This window comes from Schistocerca nitens, chromosome 6 (assembly GCF_023898315.1).
Source record: "Schistocerca nitens isolate TAMUIC-IGC-003100 chromosome 6, iqSchNite1.1, whole genome shotgun sequence".
NCBI lineage: Eukaryota > Metazoa > Arthropoda > Insecta > Orthoptera > Acrididae > Schistocerca > Schistocerca nitens.
In genome coordinates this window covers 433,677,924-433,698,512 of record NC_064619.1, presented here as the reverse complement: position 1 = coordinate 433,698,512, position 20,589 = coordinate 433,677,924, and the positions used below count along the sequence as shown (strand labels likewise).

Below are 20,589 nucleotides of genomic sequence, written 5' to 3'. Positions count from 1 at the left end.
ACGGCGTCATTGTCCAGTTCCAACTATGGCCACCAGCTGCCGTGATCAGTCATCGTGATTCATAGTCTCGCACACCTGACCTGTCGCAGTGCACTTGTCGACCTATCAACATGAGTTTGGACAAAAGAAGCAGGGCATTATTGATGAAGCTCTGTTATCAAAACAACAATAACGCTACAGCTGCACTTCAAGAATGTCGCCGGCTGAAAGGATATCGGAAGGGTCCTCTTTCTCCACCTGCTGTGCGGATCATGATGAAGTAGTTCAAGAACCAAAGATGCGTAGTGTGACTGGCCAGCATTACTGCGATATGCTTCGCCAGTATGTCATATCCACCCTACAGGAGCAAGACGCATTGAACTCAACATTTTTCATTCGAGATGAGGCACCACCGCACATCGCTCGTGAAGTTCTCTTGCTTCTCCGAAACACATTTGGAAACGATCGAATTATCAGTCGATCGTTTCCAAATGCTTGGCCGATACGATCGCCTGATACACCCCCTGTGATTTCTGGTTGTGGGCTACCTGAACGACAGTGTTTACCACGGGAACATTCACACATGTGCTGATCCGAAGCGCAGTTTATCAAGAGACGTAGCAGGCATACGTAAGGGCGTTCTCGGTTCTACTGTGCAGAATGCAATCCTCCGCTTTCAGACTCTTCTGGACACTGATGGGCGCCGTTTTGAGCCCCTTTTTAGCAGTAATGGTAACTATTACGTGCCATAGAAGACATTAAAAGTGTTTCAACTGAACTGATTCTGCATTATTTCTGTTCCCCACGTCCTTGACACTGTAAATAGTTTCCGTGTTTTAACGAGTTAAATAGGGAAAATATAATTATACCCACCCAGTATATTGAAGTTTTATCGCATTTACTGGCTATCATAGTTCTGTAGCTTTTCCACTGTCCCCCTTTTTTTTTAAATTTAAACTATCAGTTAGGGATGAAACACCTGACAAGTAAAGAAGCACGATGTCTCCACGATCCAGGGACAGAAGATTAGGAGGTGGATCCCACTTCCAGTCTGGCAGGCAAAATGTGTTTGGCATTAATTTCCCCTCCTCATTAGTTACGTGATCTACCCATCTAATCTTCAGCATTCTTCTGTAGCACCACATTTCGAAAGCTTCTATCCTCGTCTTGTTTAAGCTATTTATCGTCCACGTTTCACTTTCATACATGGCTACACTCCTTACAAATACTTTCAGAAACAACTTCCTACACTTAAATCTATACTCGACGTTTGCTTGCCATTGCCAGTCTAAATTTTATATCCTCTCTACTTCGACCACCATCAGTTATTTTGCTCCCTAAATAGCAAAACTCCTTTACTACTTTAAGTGACTCATTTCCTAACCTAATTCCCTCAGCATCACCCGACTTAATTCGACTACATTCCATTATCCTCGTTTTGCTTTTGTTGATGTTCATCTTATATCCTCCTTTGAAGAAACTGTCCATTCCGTTCAACTGCTCTTCCAAGTCCTTTGCTGTCTCTGACAGAATGACAATGTCATCGGCGAACCTCTAACTTGACTAATATTATCACCAAATTCTAATTCTTATGAATAAACATGTTGCCAAAAAGCGCCGGCCGCGGTGGTCTCGCGGTTCTAGGCGCGCAGTCCGGAACCGTGCGACTGCTACGGTCGCAGGTTCGAATCCTGCCTCGGGCATGGATGTGTGTGATGTCCTTAGGTTAGTTAGGTTTAAGTAGTTCTAAGTTCTAGGGGACTAATGACCACAGCAGTTGAGTCCCATAGTGCTCAGAGCCATTTGAACCATTTTTTGTTGCCAAAAAAAAAAATTGTGGAGCGTTATTTACTGAACGGTCCTCGTATAAAACGACATTCAGGGCTGTAGGACAGAAATAAGACTGAAACAAACTACACGAGTTTCCCGTAACTACACGATCCTGTGATTTCTTTAGCAAGTTGCTACCGCAGATGATTGCTTTGTTTTCATCAGCAGTAGGGGGTACCGGCGTCTTCCGCAGTGGGTTTTCCGTATCCGCATACTGAAACTTCAGAGAAGCACCCACGCGACGGCGAAAGGGACTCCTAGAGCGGAGATGACCCAAGCGGCGTCGCCTGATTTCGGAACGGGGCAGTTCCGCGACGGGGATGGGGCCTCGCGGACATCCGGCTGTAGGCGGGTCCCGGGCGCAGCTTCCGGGTGGCGCCCGCGCCGCGGCGCTGCTACCCCCTCCCGTGGCGCGGAAAGGTGGGGAGGGGGAATCCCTCCCTCCCCGTCGAACGACGCCTATAAGAGGGCAGCGCGCCGGCGCCCGGCACGCATTCGGCCACAGGAAGCGACAACATGCAGACACCGACGCTCGCCCTGTTGATCGTGACGGCGGCGCTCGCCACCGCGGCAGCCGCCGACGACCGCTACGCCAAGTACGACCACGTGGACGTGGAGCGCATGTTGCGCAACCAGCGCTTCGTCAACGCCGCCATCAAGTGCCTGCTGGAGGAGGGGCCCTGCACGCCCGAGATCAGGGACCTCAAAAGTGAGTGGCCGCAGCACTCGTGTCTCCCACTGTCCGCACTACTGTATTCTTACCTCACACGTTAGATAATAGGTCTGCGCTGACAGTAACAAAAAAAGTAGACTTTTTTTCAACCTGTCTAGACCGTTCTCATTCGTCAGCTTTCTCTGCATCGCTGATTGAACCTGTTGACCCATTCCATCTTTTTCAAAATTGGTCAATCCATCTCTTCATTGCTCTTCCCATAGATCTTTTTCCTCTTGGTTTGTCCTGTTGTATCGTCTTAGTGATTCTTGCTTCTGGCATGCGGTTCATGTGTTTTTTACATCTTATCAGATTTTTTTGTGTCAGTTGTGTTTCGCCTTGCGGTCTAAGGCGTCTTGACATGCTTCGCGCGGCTCTCACCGGCCGAGGTTCGAGTCCTCCCTCGGGCTTGGGTGTGCGTGTTGTCCTTAGCGTAATTTAGTTTAAGATAGTTTAAGTAGTGTGTAAGCCTAGGGACCGATGACCTCAGCAGTTTGGTCCCATCGTCCTTACCACAAATTTCCAAATTTCAGTTGTGTTTTGCGTATTCAGTTCAGCTCGAATGTCATCATTTCTCTTTTTAGCCATCAATGTCCAGTAACGTTTCTATGGAAGTTCATTTCACATGCATTTATTCTCTTTTCTTCTCACTTCTTGAGTGTCCAGTTTTTGTATGCATACGTAGAGCAGTCTAGGTACAGCCACAACCTTGTAAAACATCAGTAGAGTATCTCTGCGAAATTTCTTTCCCAGCGTTCTGCATATAGTTCTACGGAAATAAATAACAAATATAACTGGTTTTGTATGTCATTGTTTCCATCACATGTGATATTGCACCCTAAATATTAACAGCTTGCCCTACGATTTTCTCCGCAAGTCAGATAATAACTCGCATGGGCTGATGTCCTAACAGCGCAATTGATTGTGCCTTTGTTATGGAGATGTTCTGCTGTATTCTCTTGCCGTTTTACATCAATTAAAAACAGCTTCCTGTAGGTTATTTCCATTCTGAAAATTACTTGGTCATCAGCAAAAAGTATTGTACTGATATCCATATTATTAGCAGCCTTGACTAGCTCTTTAGATTATTTCAGTCATGTTACGTCTGCTGTCCGTTATTTTTATTTGTATTTTGTTTTTCATACACAAACCCTGTACAGCCCTTATGATATGGGATGCCTCTCTTTCTAAAAATTCCCCACACGTTGTATCGATTTACTTTACCGCACACCATTCCGTAGTCAATGAAGGCAAGAGAAGTTGGTAAATTGAATTCACAGTGTTTTCCTGTTAATTGTGTCACAATGAAGAGACCGTCTGAACACGATCTCCGTTCGCGAAAATCATGTTGGGCATCTGATAATATAGGTTAAGCGATTGGCGGCACTCGTAGTGTTACAATTCTTGCACAGAATTTATAACATGTATTTAGAAGAGTAGTACGTCTCCAGTTCTGCCATTCATGTCGAGTTGCTTTCATATTTGGGCTACATTCCACTTTTTAGATATATAACCGTTTCAGTTCCAAACTATGTAATTGGAGTAACTCTTCGCTCACTCAAGCTTCCCCCTCATTTTTTGTTTATTTATTAATTTATTTTTAAAGAGACTCTACACTGTTTTAATGCCATTCTCTGGCATTACTAAGTCTACAGCGCAGCATTTAAGGTTTGTTATTTAATGGTATAAAATAATTCTTCTCGTTCTCCATCCAGCATTAGACCAGTTGGTCTGTTGAGACTTCTTGATCCATCCACCTCCTCTTGACTCTACGATTTCTTGTTCCTTTAAGGATGTACTGCAACAGATACTTTGGAATACATTCATCGCTCATTATTTCTCTATGTTCTTTCCGCTCTTCTCTGTATTCCTTAATTTTTTTCATTTCATTTGTATAGTCGTACATTCTTCCACATGGTCTCATGTTTTAAACTCACTCTTCTTATTACTCCATGTACTTTCTCAAAAACCTCATCTCGGTTGCTTGCAGTCTGCTACATGTTCTAGAGTTCATAATTCAGTTTTCACTACATATAGTCCACAGGAAGCGGCTATAGCTTTACAAAATTTTAGAATTGTTTCCTTTCTCACTTTTCCCCCGAGCATTCTTTTTATGACGCTACACATCGTATTGAACCTTCCAATCTTTTCAGTATTAATTATGTGAACACACATTTTGTCACAGCCCAAGAATCAGAACTTATTAACTTGTTCAAAAGTTTTGTTTTCTAATACGAATTTACATCTCAAAGTTTGTGAGCCTTGGAATGCCATGATCTTAGTTTTATTTGAGACATGCTTAAATAATGTTGCTTTGCTGTTTTATACAATTCATGTAGTACTCTCTGTAAGTTATTTTCGTTATCCTCATCTAGAAACTGGTCGTCAGCAAATATAAGAGTTCTGATAAAATTTCTACGTTGGAAGTTTTATAATCCTTTTTTTCCATGCCCTCACAACGTTGGTAAAACAGAACAAAAAGTTGAAATTCGTGCCACGCAAAAACTAGCATTTCAGTTTTTAAAATAAGCTCCTGTAACTGTAAGCAAACACGTTTATTAATCAAATGTAACATAAGAAAAGAAATGTAACAACCGACTGAATGTTACTTATATTTATTTCAAAAACAATAATTTTGCAGATAATCAGCCTTAAAATGACAGTTTCGGTTAAACTTATTCGCTAATAGGTTTGCGTCTACACCTGATACTAACGACGATACTTACAATGCGTTCGTATTCAATTTGTCTTAAAATATTACATTAAGTGCTGAGTGAAGATAGATTTAACTTGTTAAAACGCTCACGGTGGTCACTTGTCCTTACTATGACAGCCTCGTGTCAGTAAATGCTGTGGTCCTTCGTACGTCTTGAGCGTTTCTCCTACCAATATCTCATTAGCAAATAAAGTTACATGGAAACGGTTTTTCCCAGGTTCGAGTGCAAAACCCAGATGGGTGAAATGAATGTGGCCTAAATAGTCTGTGCCATGCTGTCATAGGTTTCTCCTTCTCCGTTGCAGCTTTGACGTAAAAGTTGAACTACGGGGGTGATAATCCGTCATCTTGCATTCCGCCCTTTTTAACATGAACATGTCTTGTTTGAAATTCCGTTGTTATCACTTGGACTTGGAGTTTGTAGACATTCTCTGTTCGTTCTGTAGCCTCAGCCTTCTGAGCACTGTAAAGATTTTATTACACCTTATATTGTTGAGCACTTTCTCTAAGTTCACAAATACAATGAATGTATTTTCTTCTGTCTACCTTCGATTACCAGTGCCCTCCATTAACATATATTTGCTCTATTACTGAGCCCAGCTCTCTAATCACCCTTAAAACACGTCGGGTGCACACCGTCGTATCCACTGCATCACAACCACCACCACCTCGTCCACAGCTCTTGGTCTCGTGGTTGTTTTTTTTTTTTTTAGTCTCATTTTGTTCGTTTTCGTTCGTTGTATCTGCTCGGGGCGGACGTCGAAAGACACCCATGTCAGTTCGTTGTTGATCCATTAACTCAGTTTCTTTTTTTTTATTACAGAGGGCAGCTAGCCCTCTGACCAAACACGCTGAGTTACCGTGCCGGCTAGATAGAATGTGAGAGCGTGTAGCAACACTCCTACAGAACTGCTGACGAAAAATTACGAAGGAACAGGTAGATACACTGAAAAAGAGCAGTTAGCGTAGCTTCCGCTAAATCGCGAAATCCCAAGTTCGATTCCCGACAGGGTCTGAGATTTTCTTCGCTGGATGTTTGCGTTGTCCTAATCATTTCATCTCACTTCATCGACTCGTAAGTCGCCGAAGTGGCGTCGAATAGAAAGATTTCCACCGTGGTGTCGAACAGTCCCAGACAAGGTCTCCCGTCCGTGACATACGATCATTTTTCACATTCAGCTCGTTTGCATCAACAAATCGCTTAACCTAAGATTGTACCTCACTAGACTAAACATGGAGAAGTTGGATATTCGGTGATCCAGACTGTCCTCTAAGTCAGGGTTGAGATAATCTCCTCTCTAATGTCGAAATAAATGACCAACAAAAATAAAGTTCAAACCAAGTGCACTTTCTTAGCTTACATCGCTACGTATATGCGGTTAATTATTAGGCGAGTAGGATACGCGCTCAGTACCTGTTTCTTGCTTGTCCTTGATGAATTTCTTGCTCGTAAAGTATTGTGACTTACTGTAAAGAACAATGCTTCTGTCTGCTGAGTGAGATTAAATTCAGTAATACAATTCGAATACTGGTTTGATCTGTTTCTTCATCAGCTGTATTATTTTCTTCGTATCACTTTTATTTCCATAGCATTCCATATATTAAACTTCCATTGCAATAACATCATTGACCAAACAAATTTACAATCCAGCAGCTCTTGCCAGTTTCCAACTCTCTACTCTTTGACAGACAGACTCCTTACTACTTGTTAAACACATATCAACAACAACGACATATGAAGTCGCAGTTCAGCGATCATAAAATACACCGATCGTTTACATCCAAAGAGTCTTATACAATTTAGTACTTCTTTTCAAATATTTTCAGAATAAGTCATAAAAATGCGAATAATAACAATAATTTTAAATTATAATTGCAATTCCAAATTAATTTGGTAATAAATCTCGTGTCATTATTTTATATTAGCTCAATTTATGAACAAATATGAGTACAATTTTGGTTTTAGATTTACAAGTTTGATTTCGCTGTCGTCCTGGATAGTCTTGATGAAGCTCTATCGCTTGCTGATACTTACGTTGGCCATGTATATGAATGACTTCTATCACCGGGATTGTCTCAAAATACCACTCTCTGTTGATGGCATGGTCACATTCCAGAAAATCAGGGAGAATGACGCTCTTGTATTCCCAAAAATGACAACTTTCTGCTGACTCGGCTCCACAACCTGTATAAAATTACGAGTGCTATTCCCCCAATTCCCGACAGGGCCTGAGATTTTCTTCGCTCGGGGACTGGGTGTTTCCTTTGTCCTAATCATTTCATCTCACTTCATCGATCAGGTGCGAAATGGAAAACACAGTGAAAATCCAATGAAGCTTTGCACAGTTGTGTGGGGCAGTGTTTCTGCTATACCTGTCGATCGCGTCAGGTCGCTCGTTTCAGTTGTGAGCGAACAGTGAGCACATCAAAATGCCTAGACAGTAGTGGCTCCCGCTAAACATGAGTGCCTGTGAGAAATGTTGCCTGATTTCACGCAGCCCACACAACATAACTGTTATGCATTTCCTTCTTCATGACAATTCTGCAAACTGCAAGGACAATGAGGACGCATCTGCAGCATTTTTGATGGGAAACGTTTGATCACCCACCATACAGCCCAACTTGGCTCCCTCTGATTTTCATCTCCGCTCACATGAACCACTGCCTATGAGGACAACATTTTGCCACAGACAACAAGCTGCAGATCAGTGTAGAGAATTGACAGGAAGCGCAGGTGGCTGCCTTCTACGACGAGGGTATCCGAAAGTTGGTACAATGTTAAGAGAAATGTCTCATTCAGAGGGGCAACTATGTAGAGAAGTAGTTGGCAACTATGTAGAGAAGCTAACTTTTGCAAATAAAACATTTTTGATTTTCACTGTGGTTTCCATTTCGCGACCAATCGGACCTTAATTTCCGAATAACTCTCTTATTAATGTGGCATTTTTCCTTTGTTTGGATATAATTGTGAAACAAATGTCTCCAAGTCTATCACGACTGATTTCGGCCTCTATGCCCAATATCAAGTGATCAATAGAGATAACTGGGAACAACTAAGGATAAATTTGCAAAGTATCTCAAGGGTGACAAAACTAGGCTTAATTTCTAACAATATTCCGATGGCAATGAAATGCCGACTTAATTGCACTTTTCATCGATATTGCCACTCCTCCCATCTCGTCCTTAAGCGCACGCGCCTTGTCGCAACCTGTCACGTATCTGCACATGCCCTTGGCCCACGTCTCCATTGTTCTGTGTCGCATCGCTTCCTCAAAGGACACCGCCCTGGGTTCTGGCGCTTGCCATAAGCCAATGGTGCCAAGGTTAGGTCGCAGCCAAACGACCACACTGCAACCACACACTTGGCTGTCGTCCCATCCTAGCTGTTCCCTCGTGTGGAGGACATCCGAAATTCCGGTCCCAACCTTCAATAACAAAGTTTCATTAAAATCGAAATGTATCAAAAGCATATTGTTGTTTTAATATCCAACGTCATGTTTTATATCAGTGGTGATCCATTCACAATTGTAGTAAACGAAATGACACAGTGGTTTAGGCATTGAAGTTAATGGGATTCACTGACCACATTGTAGAAGAATGGGCCCAAGAGGTGTTTCAGTGGAGACTGGAAGGATGTCATCAATGGAATGGACGGGCTCTCTTTTCACTCTGAAAGGTCAATTGAGACCAGATTTCTTGCGTATTTCTTTTGTACTTTATTGCGTAAATACTAGTGCAAATTGCATGTGCATATCCATAGAATAAACAATAATTAGGCTAAGATCCTCCAGCCATCCAGACTAAATTTCCTTGGTTTCCCCAGATCGCTTCGGAGTGGTTCGCTTGAAAGAATGTAGCCTATTTTCTTTCTCATTCTTCTGAATTCCGATCTTGTAGTCCGCCACAGCACGTCGACGGCATGTCCCTTCCCTCCTTCTGTATTCACCAATTGGACCATATTGTGCTAGAATTTCCAGGGCACCCTTAAATTACTTTAGACGAACGTCTCCTACAAGTCCACCCTAGTCCAACTGGTCTAGTGTTCAGCACAGTTTCTTTATAGATAAGAGTAAGACTATATGATTCATCCTCCCTCGATTCGACTGTTACCAGCATTAAGTATGTTATGACTACTGCACTGCTACCAGGAATTTTAAGATTACTCAGTATAACTAACAACTTCTTAAGCGCATCTTCCATATTTTGTATAGTAAATTTCGGTGCAATCCCACATTAACAAATTCATTTCTGGTGTAATGAATTCACGATACTGTAGACAACTACGTGAAATAAGTCTGGGGAGAATAAATTGAATATTGAGTCTTAAATTAAGATATTGTATTAATTTGCACAGAGAAGCATATGGTCGATAGGTGAGGAAAATGCCATCAATGCCTGATCAATGAATCTCCTGTTAACATCCTGAGAGTTCCTGTCTCAGTTCACAAGATCTCTCAGGCATACGTAGAGGTACACAAGTCTTCAACTTATTTCTTATTTCATCAGACTTCTCTTTCATTTCCAGTGAGTTCTTTTATCCACAGGACTTACACCACTCAAATACGCACCGATACAAATGTTTAAAGGGGAGACTCTACGATAAGTCTCTCAAATATTCACCAACTGTTTTTATTTTTATGTTATCAGTCATCTGACTGATTTGATGCGGCCCGCCACGAATTCCTGTCCTGTGCCAACCTCTTCATCTTAGAGTAGCACTTGCAATCTACGTCCTCAATTATTTGTTGGACGTTTTCCGATCTCTGTCTTCCTTTACAGTTTTTACCCTCTACAGCTCCATCTACTAACGTGGAAATTATGTGATGTCTCAAACAGATGACCTACCATCCCGCCCTTCTTGCTATCAGCGTTTTCTACACATTTGTATCCTCGCTGGTTCTCCAGAGAACCTCCTCATTCCTTATCTTATCAGTTCACCTAACTTTCAAGCCGGCCGGGGTGGCCGAGCGGTTCTAGGCGCTACAGTCTGGAACCGCGCGACCGATACGGTCGCAGGTTCGAATCATGCCTCGGGCATGGATGTGTGTGATGTCCTTAGGTTAGTTAGGTTTAAGTAGTTCTAAGTTCTAGGGGACTGATGACCTCAGAAATTAAGTCCCATAGTGCTCAGAGCCATTTGAACATAACTTTCAACATTCTTCTGTAGCATCACATCTCAAGCGCTTCGATTCTCTTCTGTTCCAGTCCATAATTCACTTTCATACAGTGCTGTGTTCCAAACAAACATTCTCAGAAATTTCCTCCTCAAATTAAGACCTATGTTTGATACTAGTAGACTTCTCTTGGCCAGGAATGGCCGTTTTTGCCATTGGTAGTCTGCGTTTGATGTCCTCCTTGCTCCGTCCGTCATTGGTTATTTTGCTGCCTAAGTAGCAGAATTCCTTAACTCCGTCTACATCGTGATCCCCAATCCTGATGTTAATTTTATCGCTGTTCTCGTTTCTACCACTTCTCATTACTTTCATCTTTCTTCGATTTACTCTCAGTCCGTATTTCTTACTCATTAGACTGCTCATTCCATTCAGCACATCCTGTAATTCTTCTTCTCTTTCACTCAGAATAGCAAAGTCATTGGAGAATCTTATCGTTGATGTCCTTTCAGCCTGAATTTTAATTCTACTGTTTTTCTTTTATTTCCGTCATTGATTCTTCTATGTACAGATTGAATAGTAGGGGCGAAAGCTACATATCTGTCTCACACCCTTTCTAATCCGAGCACCAACACAAAATGTTTAAGGTGAGACGCTACGATCAACTGCAGTCACGCAGAAATGCTGCGGTACTGCGTTCCAGAGGTGGACCAACACGCTATTAAGCATCTGGTCATAATGTTTTAGCTCATCAGCGTAGGAGGGGCGTTCAATAAGTAATGCAACACTTTTTTTTCTCACCCAATTTCGGTTGAAAAAGTGCGTAATTTGTTGTGAGACATTGTGGATATTCCCACTTCAGCCCCTGTAGTTTCACGAAGTTGCGGCAGGATGGTTTCACGTAATTCTACAGTCTAAGTACAAGCCTTCAGCTTTTGGTTTAAGCCCCCAACTTTTGCGTTGTCTGTTGATTGATTATGTACCTTCACCGTCATGGACGCTAAATAGATCCCAGCTAAAGAACAACGTCTTATCGGGAGGCAACTAATTCAAATCCCTTGCGTATAAATAACACAGCCCTAAAAAGAAAATGATGACAGTAGACTTCCCAACCTGAACGTCAGTATTTTGAATTGAATTCTAAACAGCTCAGAGTTTATTGTAGGGAGTATGAGATATACTTTACCGCGAACCATTCGCTGTTTGTGAAATTTAAGCCTGTTGACAGCTAATTCCGTCGTTTCATTTCCACATAGCTGAATTTCAACACGTACACAGTGTTACAAATCGTTTCCGTTGTCATAGTCACTAAACCACCTCGGCTTTGAGGTAGCCACTCCTATAGTGAGAGAAATTTTGAGCACTAGAATTTGGCCGCAAGAGGGAAGATAGGTGGCAGCTTTCCGTTTCTTATCGACAAGCTCGCCGTTAGTCTTCGCCACTATTATCATCGTCGTCAATAGCAGCCTACTGCTATAGAAATGTTTCCCCTAGACTTTTTTTATACATTACTTTTTTTCGGAAATTCATGTATACGCTGCGTTTGTGTAAGACAGAAACTGTTCACTTTCCATAAACAAGCCTGAAGAGTGTCATCCGGCGGCCTCCCGTCGCTGCAGTCGACGAAGAGTGGGTCAACGGCTACGGCGCGGCTCCGCACGTGGCACCAAGGTCACCTCTACGCGTTCTACGTGCCCTCACGTAGTCTACACGTGTCCTAACGCATTGTACTCGTTGTCGACCCGACGCCCTACATGTGTTCCGTTGTCACTGACTCTGTTTACTCCGACTTATCATACGCATCACAACGAGCTGAGTCATCTTGTTGTTAGTACGCATAGTAGCTAAATGGCATCAGGAATCGCTTTGATTGCCTGTTATACAAACTCCTGCTGCAAATATCAAATTTTTGGAAGGTGTTAACTAACTTATTTGGAACTACTTACTTCATTTTCAGTAGTAGAAAGTAGTTTTGGTTTTTATCGCCCACTTGAGTTTTCTGTTTTAACGATGTCCATTTCAGATACTTTTACTCGCTCGTTCGTTATTTATTTAATTACTGGAAATATAAAAAAAAAATTTGTAATATTTACTTAGCTACTCTTCCTTTGTATTTATAATGTCTATGTTTCGGTACACTACATTGTTACTGGTCTGCTGAACACATCTAATCACTTAATTCTTGATAGCCGATTCAGGGCGGAAACAGTCCTTGGTATTGCGAATTTTTTTGTGTCATCCAGTGACTCACATACGTTAAGTAATAAGAAACGACAGCAGAAACTGTGAAATTTTTAATGAGGAAAATATATGGAACGCCGAATCTTGTTGCAGTAACTGGTAAAAAAAAACATGGATACGATGGACTAAACTATTAAACATATCGCTAAATGCGGACGTTACATCAAATGTGAAGATTGTAGTTGTTCATTCTGTTTAGCAAAATACAAGGTAAGTTATGAAGAAGTAAGTGGATTTAAAAACAAGGAAGACGTCTTTTACACATTTTGAATATAATGATTAAAATCTTGTAAATAGTTCTGCTCGTGCCAGATCTGCGCATTGATTTTTGATCGCCCGTAATGTTTCGTTCGCTGAACTTACTGCAAGATGGGCTGGTATAGACTTTCAACACTTTGTTTTCCTTTAGATTCAAGTATGTAATTACTCCGTCTATTTACTTTTCATCTTCGTTTTATTCCGAAGTGGTCCTTTCCCTGCTCTTTCGTCCCTTCACAACCCCACCCACTCTCATACCATTTCTAGGATCCTATTGTTCGTATTCTATTTAAACGTTCTTTCCACTTTATTACCTACTGCCTTATTTCTTCTCTTATTACTTTTTTGATATAATCTTACCGATGTTCGCGGAGCATTCATCTTTCTTCTCATAAGGTCTGTATTGAGCGTGTACAGGGTGTCCTAAACGTTTAGGACCAAACTTAAACAGACTGCAGAGCATCCTAAGCTGAATACTTTGAGATAAGAATTCAACAATCGAAAAATAATATTTCAACAATTATGAGGTACTGAATGATGAATGTTCAGTAAAAACAATACCAATCGCCGTTGTATAGGATTATTTCTAGGCAACCAGTTTCGACGTTACACTACGTCATCTTCAGGCCTAAACAGCTCCAATCCAGTAACCTTCGTGTTATAAATATAGCAGGTTATTGGATTGGAGCAGTTTAGGCCTGAAGATGACGTAGTGTAACGTCGAAACTGGTTGCCTAGAAATAAACCTATATAACGGGATTGCTATTGTTTTTATTGAAAATTGAACAGCCTTAGTCCCATACTCCACCATAAGGTGGAGTTACATTCATTGAAACACATGTTTGTGAACTGCTTGTGTTTCTGTTCCCACGTTGGTGAGGATAACTTCAAACACAATAGACGAAGAATTGTTCCTACACAGTTTCAAACATTCGTTGTTGTATGAAGTACCTTACAGACTGAAAAAAAAACTAGTTAAATCCTAGCTGTCTGTCCAGTTACGCAACAAACAACGGGGATATCCGTGATAGCGTGGCAAAATATTTATGTGATACTTCCGTGCTTGCAGATAGATCTTGAACAGTTTATGTTAGTTTCAGCTATTGTCTATAACGTATAAGACATTTATTCGAATTTAAAAGAAAAAAACTGAACATTGGTTCCAATTATTCGTTCTTCATTCGAGTATGTTCAGTTAATCATCCTTTACTATGCTGATGTTAAAGTTTTGCTACACTCTGCATGTAAGTGGAATAAGATATCTAATGATTGTCACTAATTTCGTTACAGACGAGTTATTTATTCCCTTGATCAAAGATATCGAAGAAAACAGGTATAGGACAACTGACTGAAGCAGGTAGGTGGTCGGACTCCATAAGAGGCCGACAGGCTGCGTCACGCGTTACTGGTGGCTAGGGTTTTCCAGACGCAACAGCGAACGCCCGCTGCGGCCGGAATACGGAATGAATCCCCCGCAACGAAAGTGAAAGCCTGCGGTTCCGTTCAGGGGGCGTCCCAAGTTGCACCAGACGACAGGATTGCGTCACCGCCTGAGTAGACGTACGCAGACCCGTTCGTTTCGTAAGTGCATTGACTCTTACTGCTTTGTGTCTCGCAGGCGGTGTTACTCACCAACATTTCGTTCTCGCCTTTAGTAATAACTTGAAGACCGAGTAACTAAAAATTAAGTTAACAGAACGCTCTATAAAGTCTCAGCAAATGGATTATCTTCTATTAACATCACGTTACGACGAGGGGCGTTCAATATGCAATGCAAAACTTTCTTTCTGAAAGCAAGTTGGTTGTCTTCAGGATTCCACTATGCCACATTATTCACCATTCTTTTGGCCAGAAGACCCTGTTTTTCACCACAATCTCTGTTCAATGCGACGGTTTTACGCCACCTTACTGGCAGGGCCTGCATGCACGCATGGTATCGCTCTGCTGGTCGACGTCTGGCTGCATCAGTGACCTCCCCATCAACCACTTAATGCTTCATGCGATTTGTATCCTTCTTTTGGCCAGACACATGGAAGTCGGAAGATGCGATATCCAGGATGTAGGGTGGATAAGGAAGAACAGTCAGTGAAGTTTTTTGAGCTCATCTCGGTTGCGTAGACTTATGTGACGCCTTGCACTGTCATGGAGAATGAGAATGTAGTTTGCATCGGTCGATCACCTCGAATGAGACTGTCCGCACATTTCAACATTGCAGGAGTCAAAGCTGTGTGCGGCTGGCCGCCGCGCGGCAGATCGGACAGATTTGCGCAACCTTGTTACCATCATGACTAACGTCTCGCCCAACGACTCATCGTGCTTTTGATCAGTGACAAGTCTCCATAGACATTCTGCAAGCGTCTCTGACTATATGCGACGCAGCTTGTTTTTCTCTAAAAGAAACTCAATGACAGTTCTCTGCTCGGATCGCCTCTGCTTTACATATGCCATTTTGGTGGGTACGTATAGCGTCGCTCCTGTCGCAACTTCGTGAAACTACAGGGGCTGAAGTGGGAATATCCACAATGTCTCACAACAAATTACGCACTTTTTCAACCGAAACTGGGTGAGAAAAAAAAGTGTTGCATTACTTATTGAACGCCCCTCCTACGCTGATGAGCTAAAACATTATGACCAGACGCTTAATAGCGCGTTGGTCCACCTCTGGAACGCAGGACAGCAGCATTTCTGCGTGACTGCAGTAGATCTATGAAAGGAGGAAGTACAAAAATGTTCCGGGAGACACAGGAATACAGCAATACAAGTCGCTGAGGAATGAAATAAATAGAAAGTGCAAGGAAGTTAAGGCGAAATGGCTGCAGGAAAAATGTGAAGACATCGAAAAAGAAATGATTGTCGCAAGGACTGACTCACTATACAGGAAAGTCAAAACAACCTACGGTGTCATTAAAAGCAAGGGTGATAACATTAAGAGTGCAACGGGAATTCCACTGTTAAATGCAGGCAAGAGAGAGGATAAGTGGAAAGAATACATTGAAAGCCTCTATGAGGGGGAAGATTTGCGTGATGTGATAGAAGAAGAAACAGGAGTCGATTTAGAAGAGATAGGGGACCCGGTATTAGAACCACAATTTAATAGAGCTTTGCAGGACTAAAGATTAAATAAGGCAGAAGGGATAGATAACATTCCACCAGAATTTCTAAAATCATCGGGGGAAGTGGCAACAAAATGACTATTCACGTTGGTGTGTAGTATGTATGAGTCGGGCGACATACCATCTGACTTTCGGAAAAACATCATCCACACAGTTCCAAAGATGGGAAGAGCTGATAAGAGCGAGAATTATTACAATCAGCTTAACAGCTCATGCATTCAAGTTGTTGACAAGAATAATATACAGAAGAATGGAAAATAAAATTTAGGATGCTATTCGCCCGTACACATCGCTGCAGCCGTGGTGCACCGCAGTTACCTCTGCGCATGTTTTGGATAGCGCCATTTTGCCATGTACGGTACATTTTAACCACGTTGGCACGCCAGCAGTTTACAAACCTACTTGTTCACAAATGTTTCCGCCCTTGGCCGGAAAGCGAATGATCATACACTTTTGGACATAAGATAAATCGCTCCATTTCCACCTCACGACAGTTGCACTGTTTTCCGCGTAGTCTCTGCCTTTATATACCCTCCACTGCTAGTGCTACCACCTGCCATCTGTGTGTGGTTATTGCACGTTGACGTCGAATGTAGGCGGTGATCAGATTAATGCAACTGGATCGTGTATATTGGAAACTCCATACCGCTCTCCCCATTTGAGGTTATATACTTGAAGTACACTCATGCTCATAAATCAGGGATAATGCTCATACATGGTGAAACAACGCTCTGGTGGGCGGTTTGCGGGTTTAAATCACGTCGGGGTATGACCATGCGGTGCATTTGATATGCGGTCGTCGCACGCTGGCGCTGGCAGCAGTCCACATACGCAGAGATGTGTTGGTGCATGTCAGAGTACGGTGCAGCGAGTAAGTGTGCAGACGTTTTCAGACGTGCTAATGGTGACTGTGTGTTGAAAATGGCTCAAAGAATATATATTGATGACGTTATGAGGGGTAGAATACTAGGGCGACTAGAGGCTGGTCAAAAACAGCAGGTCGTAGCGCGGGCCCTCCGTGTGCCACAAAATGTGATGTCAAGATTATGGCAAAGATTCCAGCAGACAGGAATCGTGTCCACGCACTACAGTACGGGACATCCACAGTGTAAAACACCACAAGAAGACCGATATCTCGTCATCAGTGCCCGCAGACAGCCTCGGAGTACTGCAGGCAGCCTTGCTCGTCACCTTACCGTAGTCACTGGAACAGTTGTCTCCAGACACACAGTCTACAGACAACTGAACAGACATGGTTTATTCGCCCACAGACCTGCATGGTGCATTCTACTGACCCCTGGCCACAGGAGAGCTCCTAAACCCTGACGTCAAGAATACAGTACATTGTCATTGGAACAGTGGTCCGAGGTTATGTTAAGGGACGAGTCCAGGTATAGTCTGAACAATGATTCTTGCCGGGATTTCATCTGGCGTGAACCAGGAACCAGATACCAACCCCTTAATGTCCTTGAAAGGGACCTGTATATAGGTCGTGGTTTGATGGTGTGGGGTGGTATTACGATTGGTGTACGTACACCCCTGCATGTTTTTCACAGAGGAACTGTAACAGGTCAGGTGTATCGGGACGTCATTTTGCACCACTATGTCCGCCTTTTCAGGGGTTCAGTGCGTCCCACCTTCCTCCTGGTGGATGATAACGCACGGCCGCACCGAGCTGCCATCATAGAGGAGTACCTTGAAACAGAAGATATCAGGCGAATGGAGTGGCCTGCCTGTTCTCCAGACGTAAACCCCATCGAGCACGTCTGGGATGCTCTTGGTCGACGTATCTCTGCACGTCTTCAAACTCCTAGGACACTTCAGGAACTCCGATAGGCACTGGTGCAAGAATGGGAGGCTATATCCCAGAGGCTTTTAATCACGCAGGCGCAATTTCAAACGCTTTAGGACTTGGAACAGTGCGGTTACGTTGGAACCCGTGGCTGCACGTGCAGGCAGCTGACGAGAACTCTGAATGCGAGTCACGCATACACGTGTGGCGGCTGTCCAGCTAAGGAGAGGCTGCTGGCGTAGCCACGCTTCTGGACCTGGGGACGGTGTCGATAACCTGCAGCCGAAGCCACGAAAATTCCTTTCTCCTCCCACTTAACATTCAGGTGAGCAGAGTCGAAGCACTAACTTGGTTTGAACGAGGTTGAAACGAGTAATCTGACTCTCGCATTATCAAGGAACTATTTGTCACTATTTTTCTGTGTTCTATAAGCCAGTCAAAAATCTTCACTTAATGTTAATTAGAACCGAAGATTTGCTTTTTTCCCTTGATATAGGCCGAAATCTCACGTCCGGCAGACACAATGATTGGCGCAGCGGAAGGAAACACAAAGGGAACAGACTGTACCACGTTCCCACTGCTGTGTTGCTAGTGGGAGCAGTCCAACCAGTTACAGTCAAATGCCGTTGCTGAGGTCTTCCGTCCGAAGACCGGTTTGATGCAGCTCTCCATGTTACTCAATCAAGTGCAAGTCTCTTCCTCTTTACGTAACTACTGCACCCTACATCCATTTGATCCTACTTACTGTAATTAAACTTTGGTCTCCCTCTACAATCGTTACTTAGCACACTTCCGTCCATTACGAAATCGACAATTTTTTGACCCCTCAGAATGTCTCCAATCAATCGATACTTTATTTTAGTCAAGTTACGCCAACAAAATTTTCTCCCCACTTCGATTCAATACCTCCTGATTAACTGTCCTGTATATCTATTATTGCCCGCTGCTCGTGGTCTCGCGGTAGCGTTCTCGCTTCCCGAGCATGGGGTCCCGGGTTCGATTCCCGGCGGGGTCAGGGATTTTTCCTGCCTCGAGATGACTGGGTGTTGTTGTGTCGTCTTTATCATCATCATTCATCTCCATCACGGTCGGAGGAAGGCAATGGCAAATCACTTCCACTAGGACCTTGCCTAGTAAAGCGGTGCGGGTCTTCCGCATCGTTCCCCTACGCTCTGTGAAGAAGCATGGGACTTCATTTCCATTTCATATCTACACTCCAGGAAATTGAAATAAGAACACCGTGAATTCATTGTCCCAGGAAGGGGAAACTTTATTGACACATTCCTTGGGTCAGATACATCACATGATCACACTGACAGAACCACAGGCACATAGACACAGGCAACAGAGCATGCACAATGTCGGCACTAGTACAGTGTATATCCACCTTTCGCAACAATGCAGGCTGCTATTCTCCCATGGAGACGATCGTAGAGATGCTGGATGTAGTCCTGTGGAACGGCTTGCCATGCCATTTCCACCTGGCGCCTCAGTTGGACCAGCGTTCGTGCTGGACGTGCAGACCGCGTGAGACGACGCTTCATCCAGTCCCAAACATGCTCAATGGGGGACAGATCCGGAGATCTTGCTGGCCAGGGTAGTTGACTTACACCTTCTAGAGCACGTTGGGTGGCACGGGATACATGCGGACGTGCATTGTCCTGTTGGAACAGCAAGTTCCCTTGCCGGTCTAGGAATGGTAGAACGATGGGATCGATGACGGTTTGGATGTACCGTGCACTATTCAGTGTCCCCTCGACGATCACCAGTGGTGTACGGCCAGTGTAGGAGATCGCTCCCCACACCATGATGCCGGGTGTTGGCCCTGTGTGCCTCGGTCGTATGCAGTCCTGATTGTGGCGCTCACCTGCACGGCGCCAAACACGCATACGACCATCATTGGCACCAAGGCAGAAGCGACTCTCATCGCTGAAGACGACACGTCTCCATTCGTCCCTCCATTCACGCCTGTTGCGACACCACTGGAGGCGGGCTGCACGATGTTGGGGCGTGAGCGGAAGACGGCCTAACGGTGTGCGGGACCGTAGCCCAGCTTCATGGAGACGGTTGCGAATGGTCCTCGCCGATACCCCAGGAGCAACAGTGTCCCTAATTTGCTGGGAAGTGGCGGTGCGGTCCCCTACGGCACTGCGTAGGATCCTACGGTCTTGGTGTGCATCCGTGCGTCGCTGCGGTCCGGTCCCAGGTCGACGGGCACGTGCACCTTCCGCCGACCACTGGCGACAACATCGATGTACTGTGGAGACCTCACGCCCCACGTGTTGAGCAATTCGGCGGTACGTCCACCCGGCCTCCCGCATGCCCACTATACGCCCTCGCTCAAAGTCCGTCAACTGCACATACGGTTCACGTCCACGCTGTCGCGGCATGCTACCAGTGTTAAAGACTGCGATGGAGCTCCGTATGCCACGGCAAACTGGCTGACACTGACGGCGGCGGTGCACAAATGCTGCGCAGCTAGCGCCATTCGACGGCCAACACCGCGGTTCCTGGTGTGTCCGCTGTGCCGTGCGTGTGATCATTGCTTGTACAGCCCTCTCGCAGTGTCCGGAGCAAGTATGGTGGGTCTGACACACCGGTGTCAATGTGTTCTTTTTTCCATTTCCAGGAGTGTATTATTACTCCCTCTTCCGCAGCTCCATATTTCAAAGGCTTCTAATCCACATCTATGTCGACTGCTGCGATTTACACTTAAGTGTTTGGCAGAGGATTTGTTGAACAACTTCCCCACTATTTCTCGACCATTCTACCCTCGAGTAGCACTTGGGGAACAATGAAATAAATTTCTCTTTGCGAGCTCTGATTTTTGTTATTTT

The 20,589-nt window shown here is 43.9% G+C and overlaps 1 protein-coding gene across 1 annotated transcript in view; it reads left to right on the top strand.

The window, feature by feature from the left end:
• Nucleotides 1–2,313: 2,313 nt before the first annotated feature.
• The window catches only part of LOC126262219 (ejaculatory bulb-specific protein 3-like), a 42,186-nt gene continuing 23,910 nt past the window's right edge, over nucleotides 2,314–20,589 (top strand). The window contains exon 1 of the mRNA XM_049958656.1: nucleotides 2,314–2,518. Coding sequence (XP_049814613.1) covers nucleotides 2,326–2,518 — 193 coding nt within the window. The 5' untranslated portion in view covers nucleotides 2,314–2,325. The remainder of the gene's footprint in view (nucleotides 2,519–20,589) is intronic.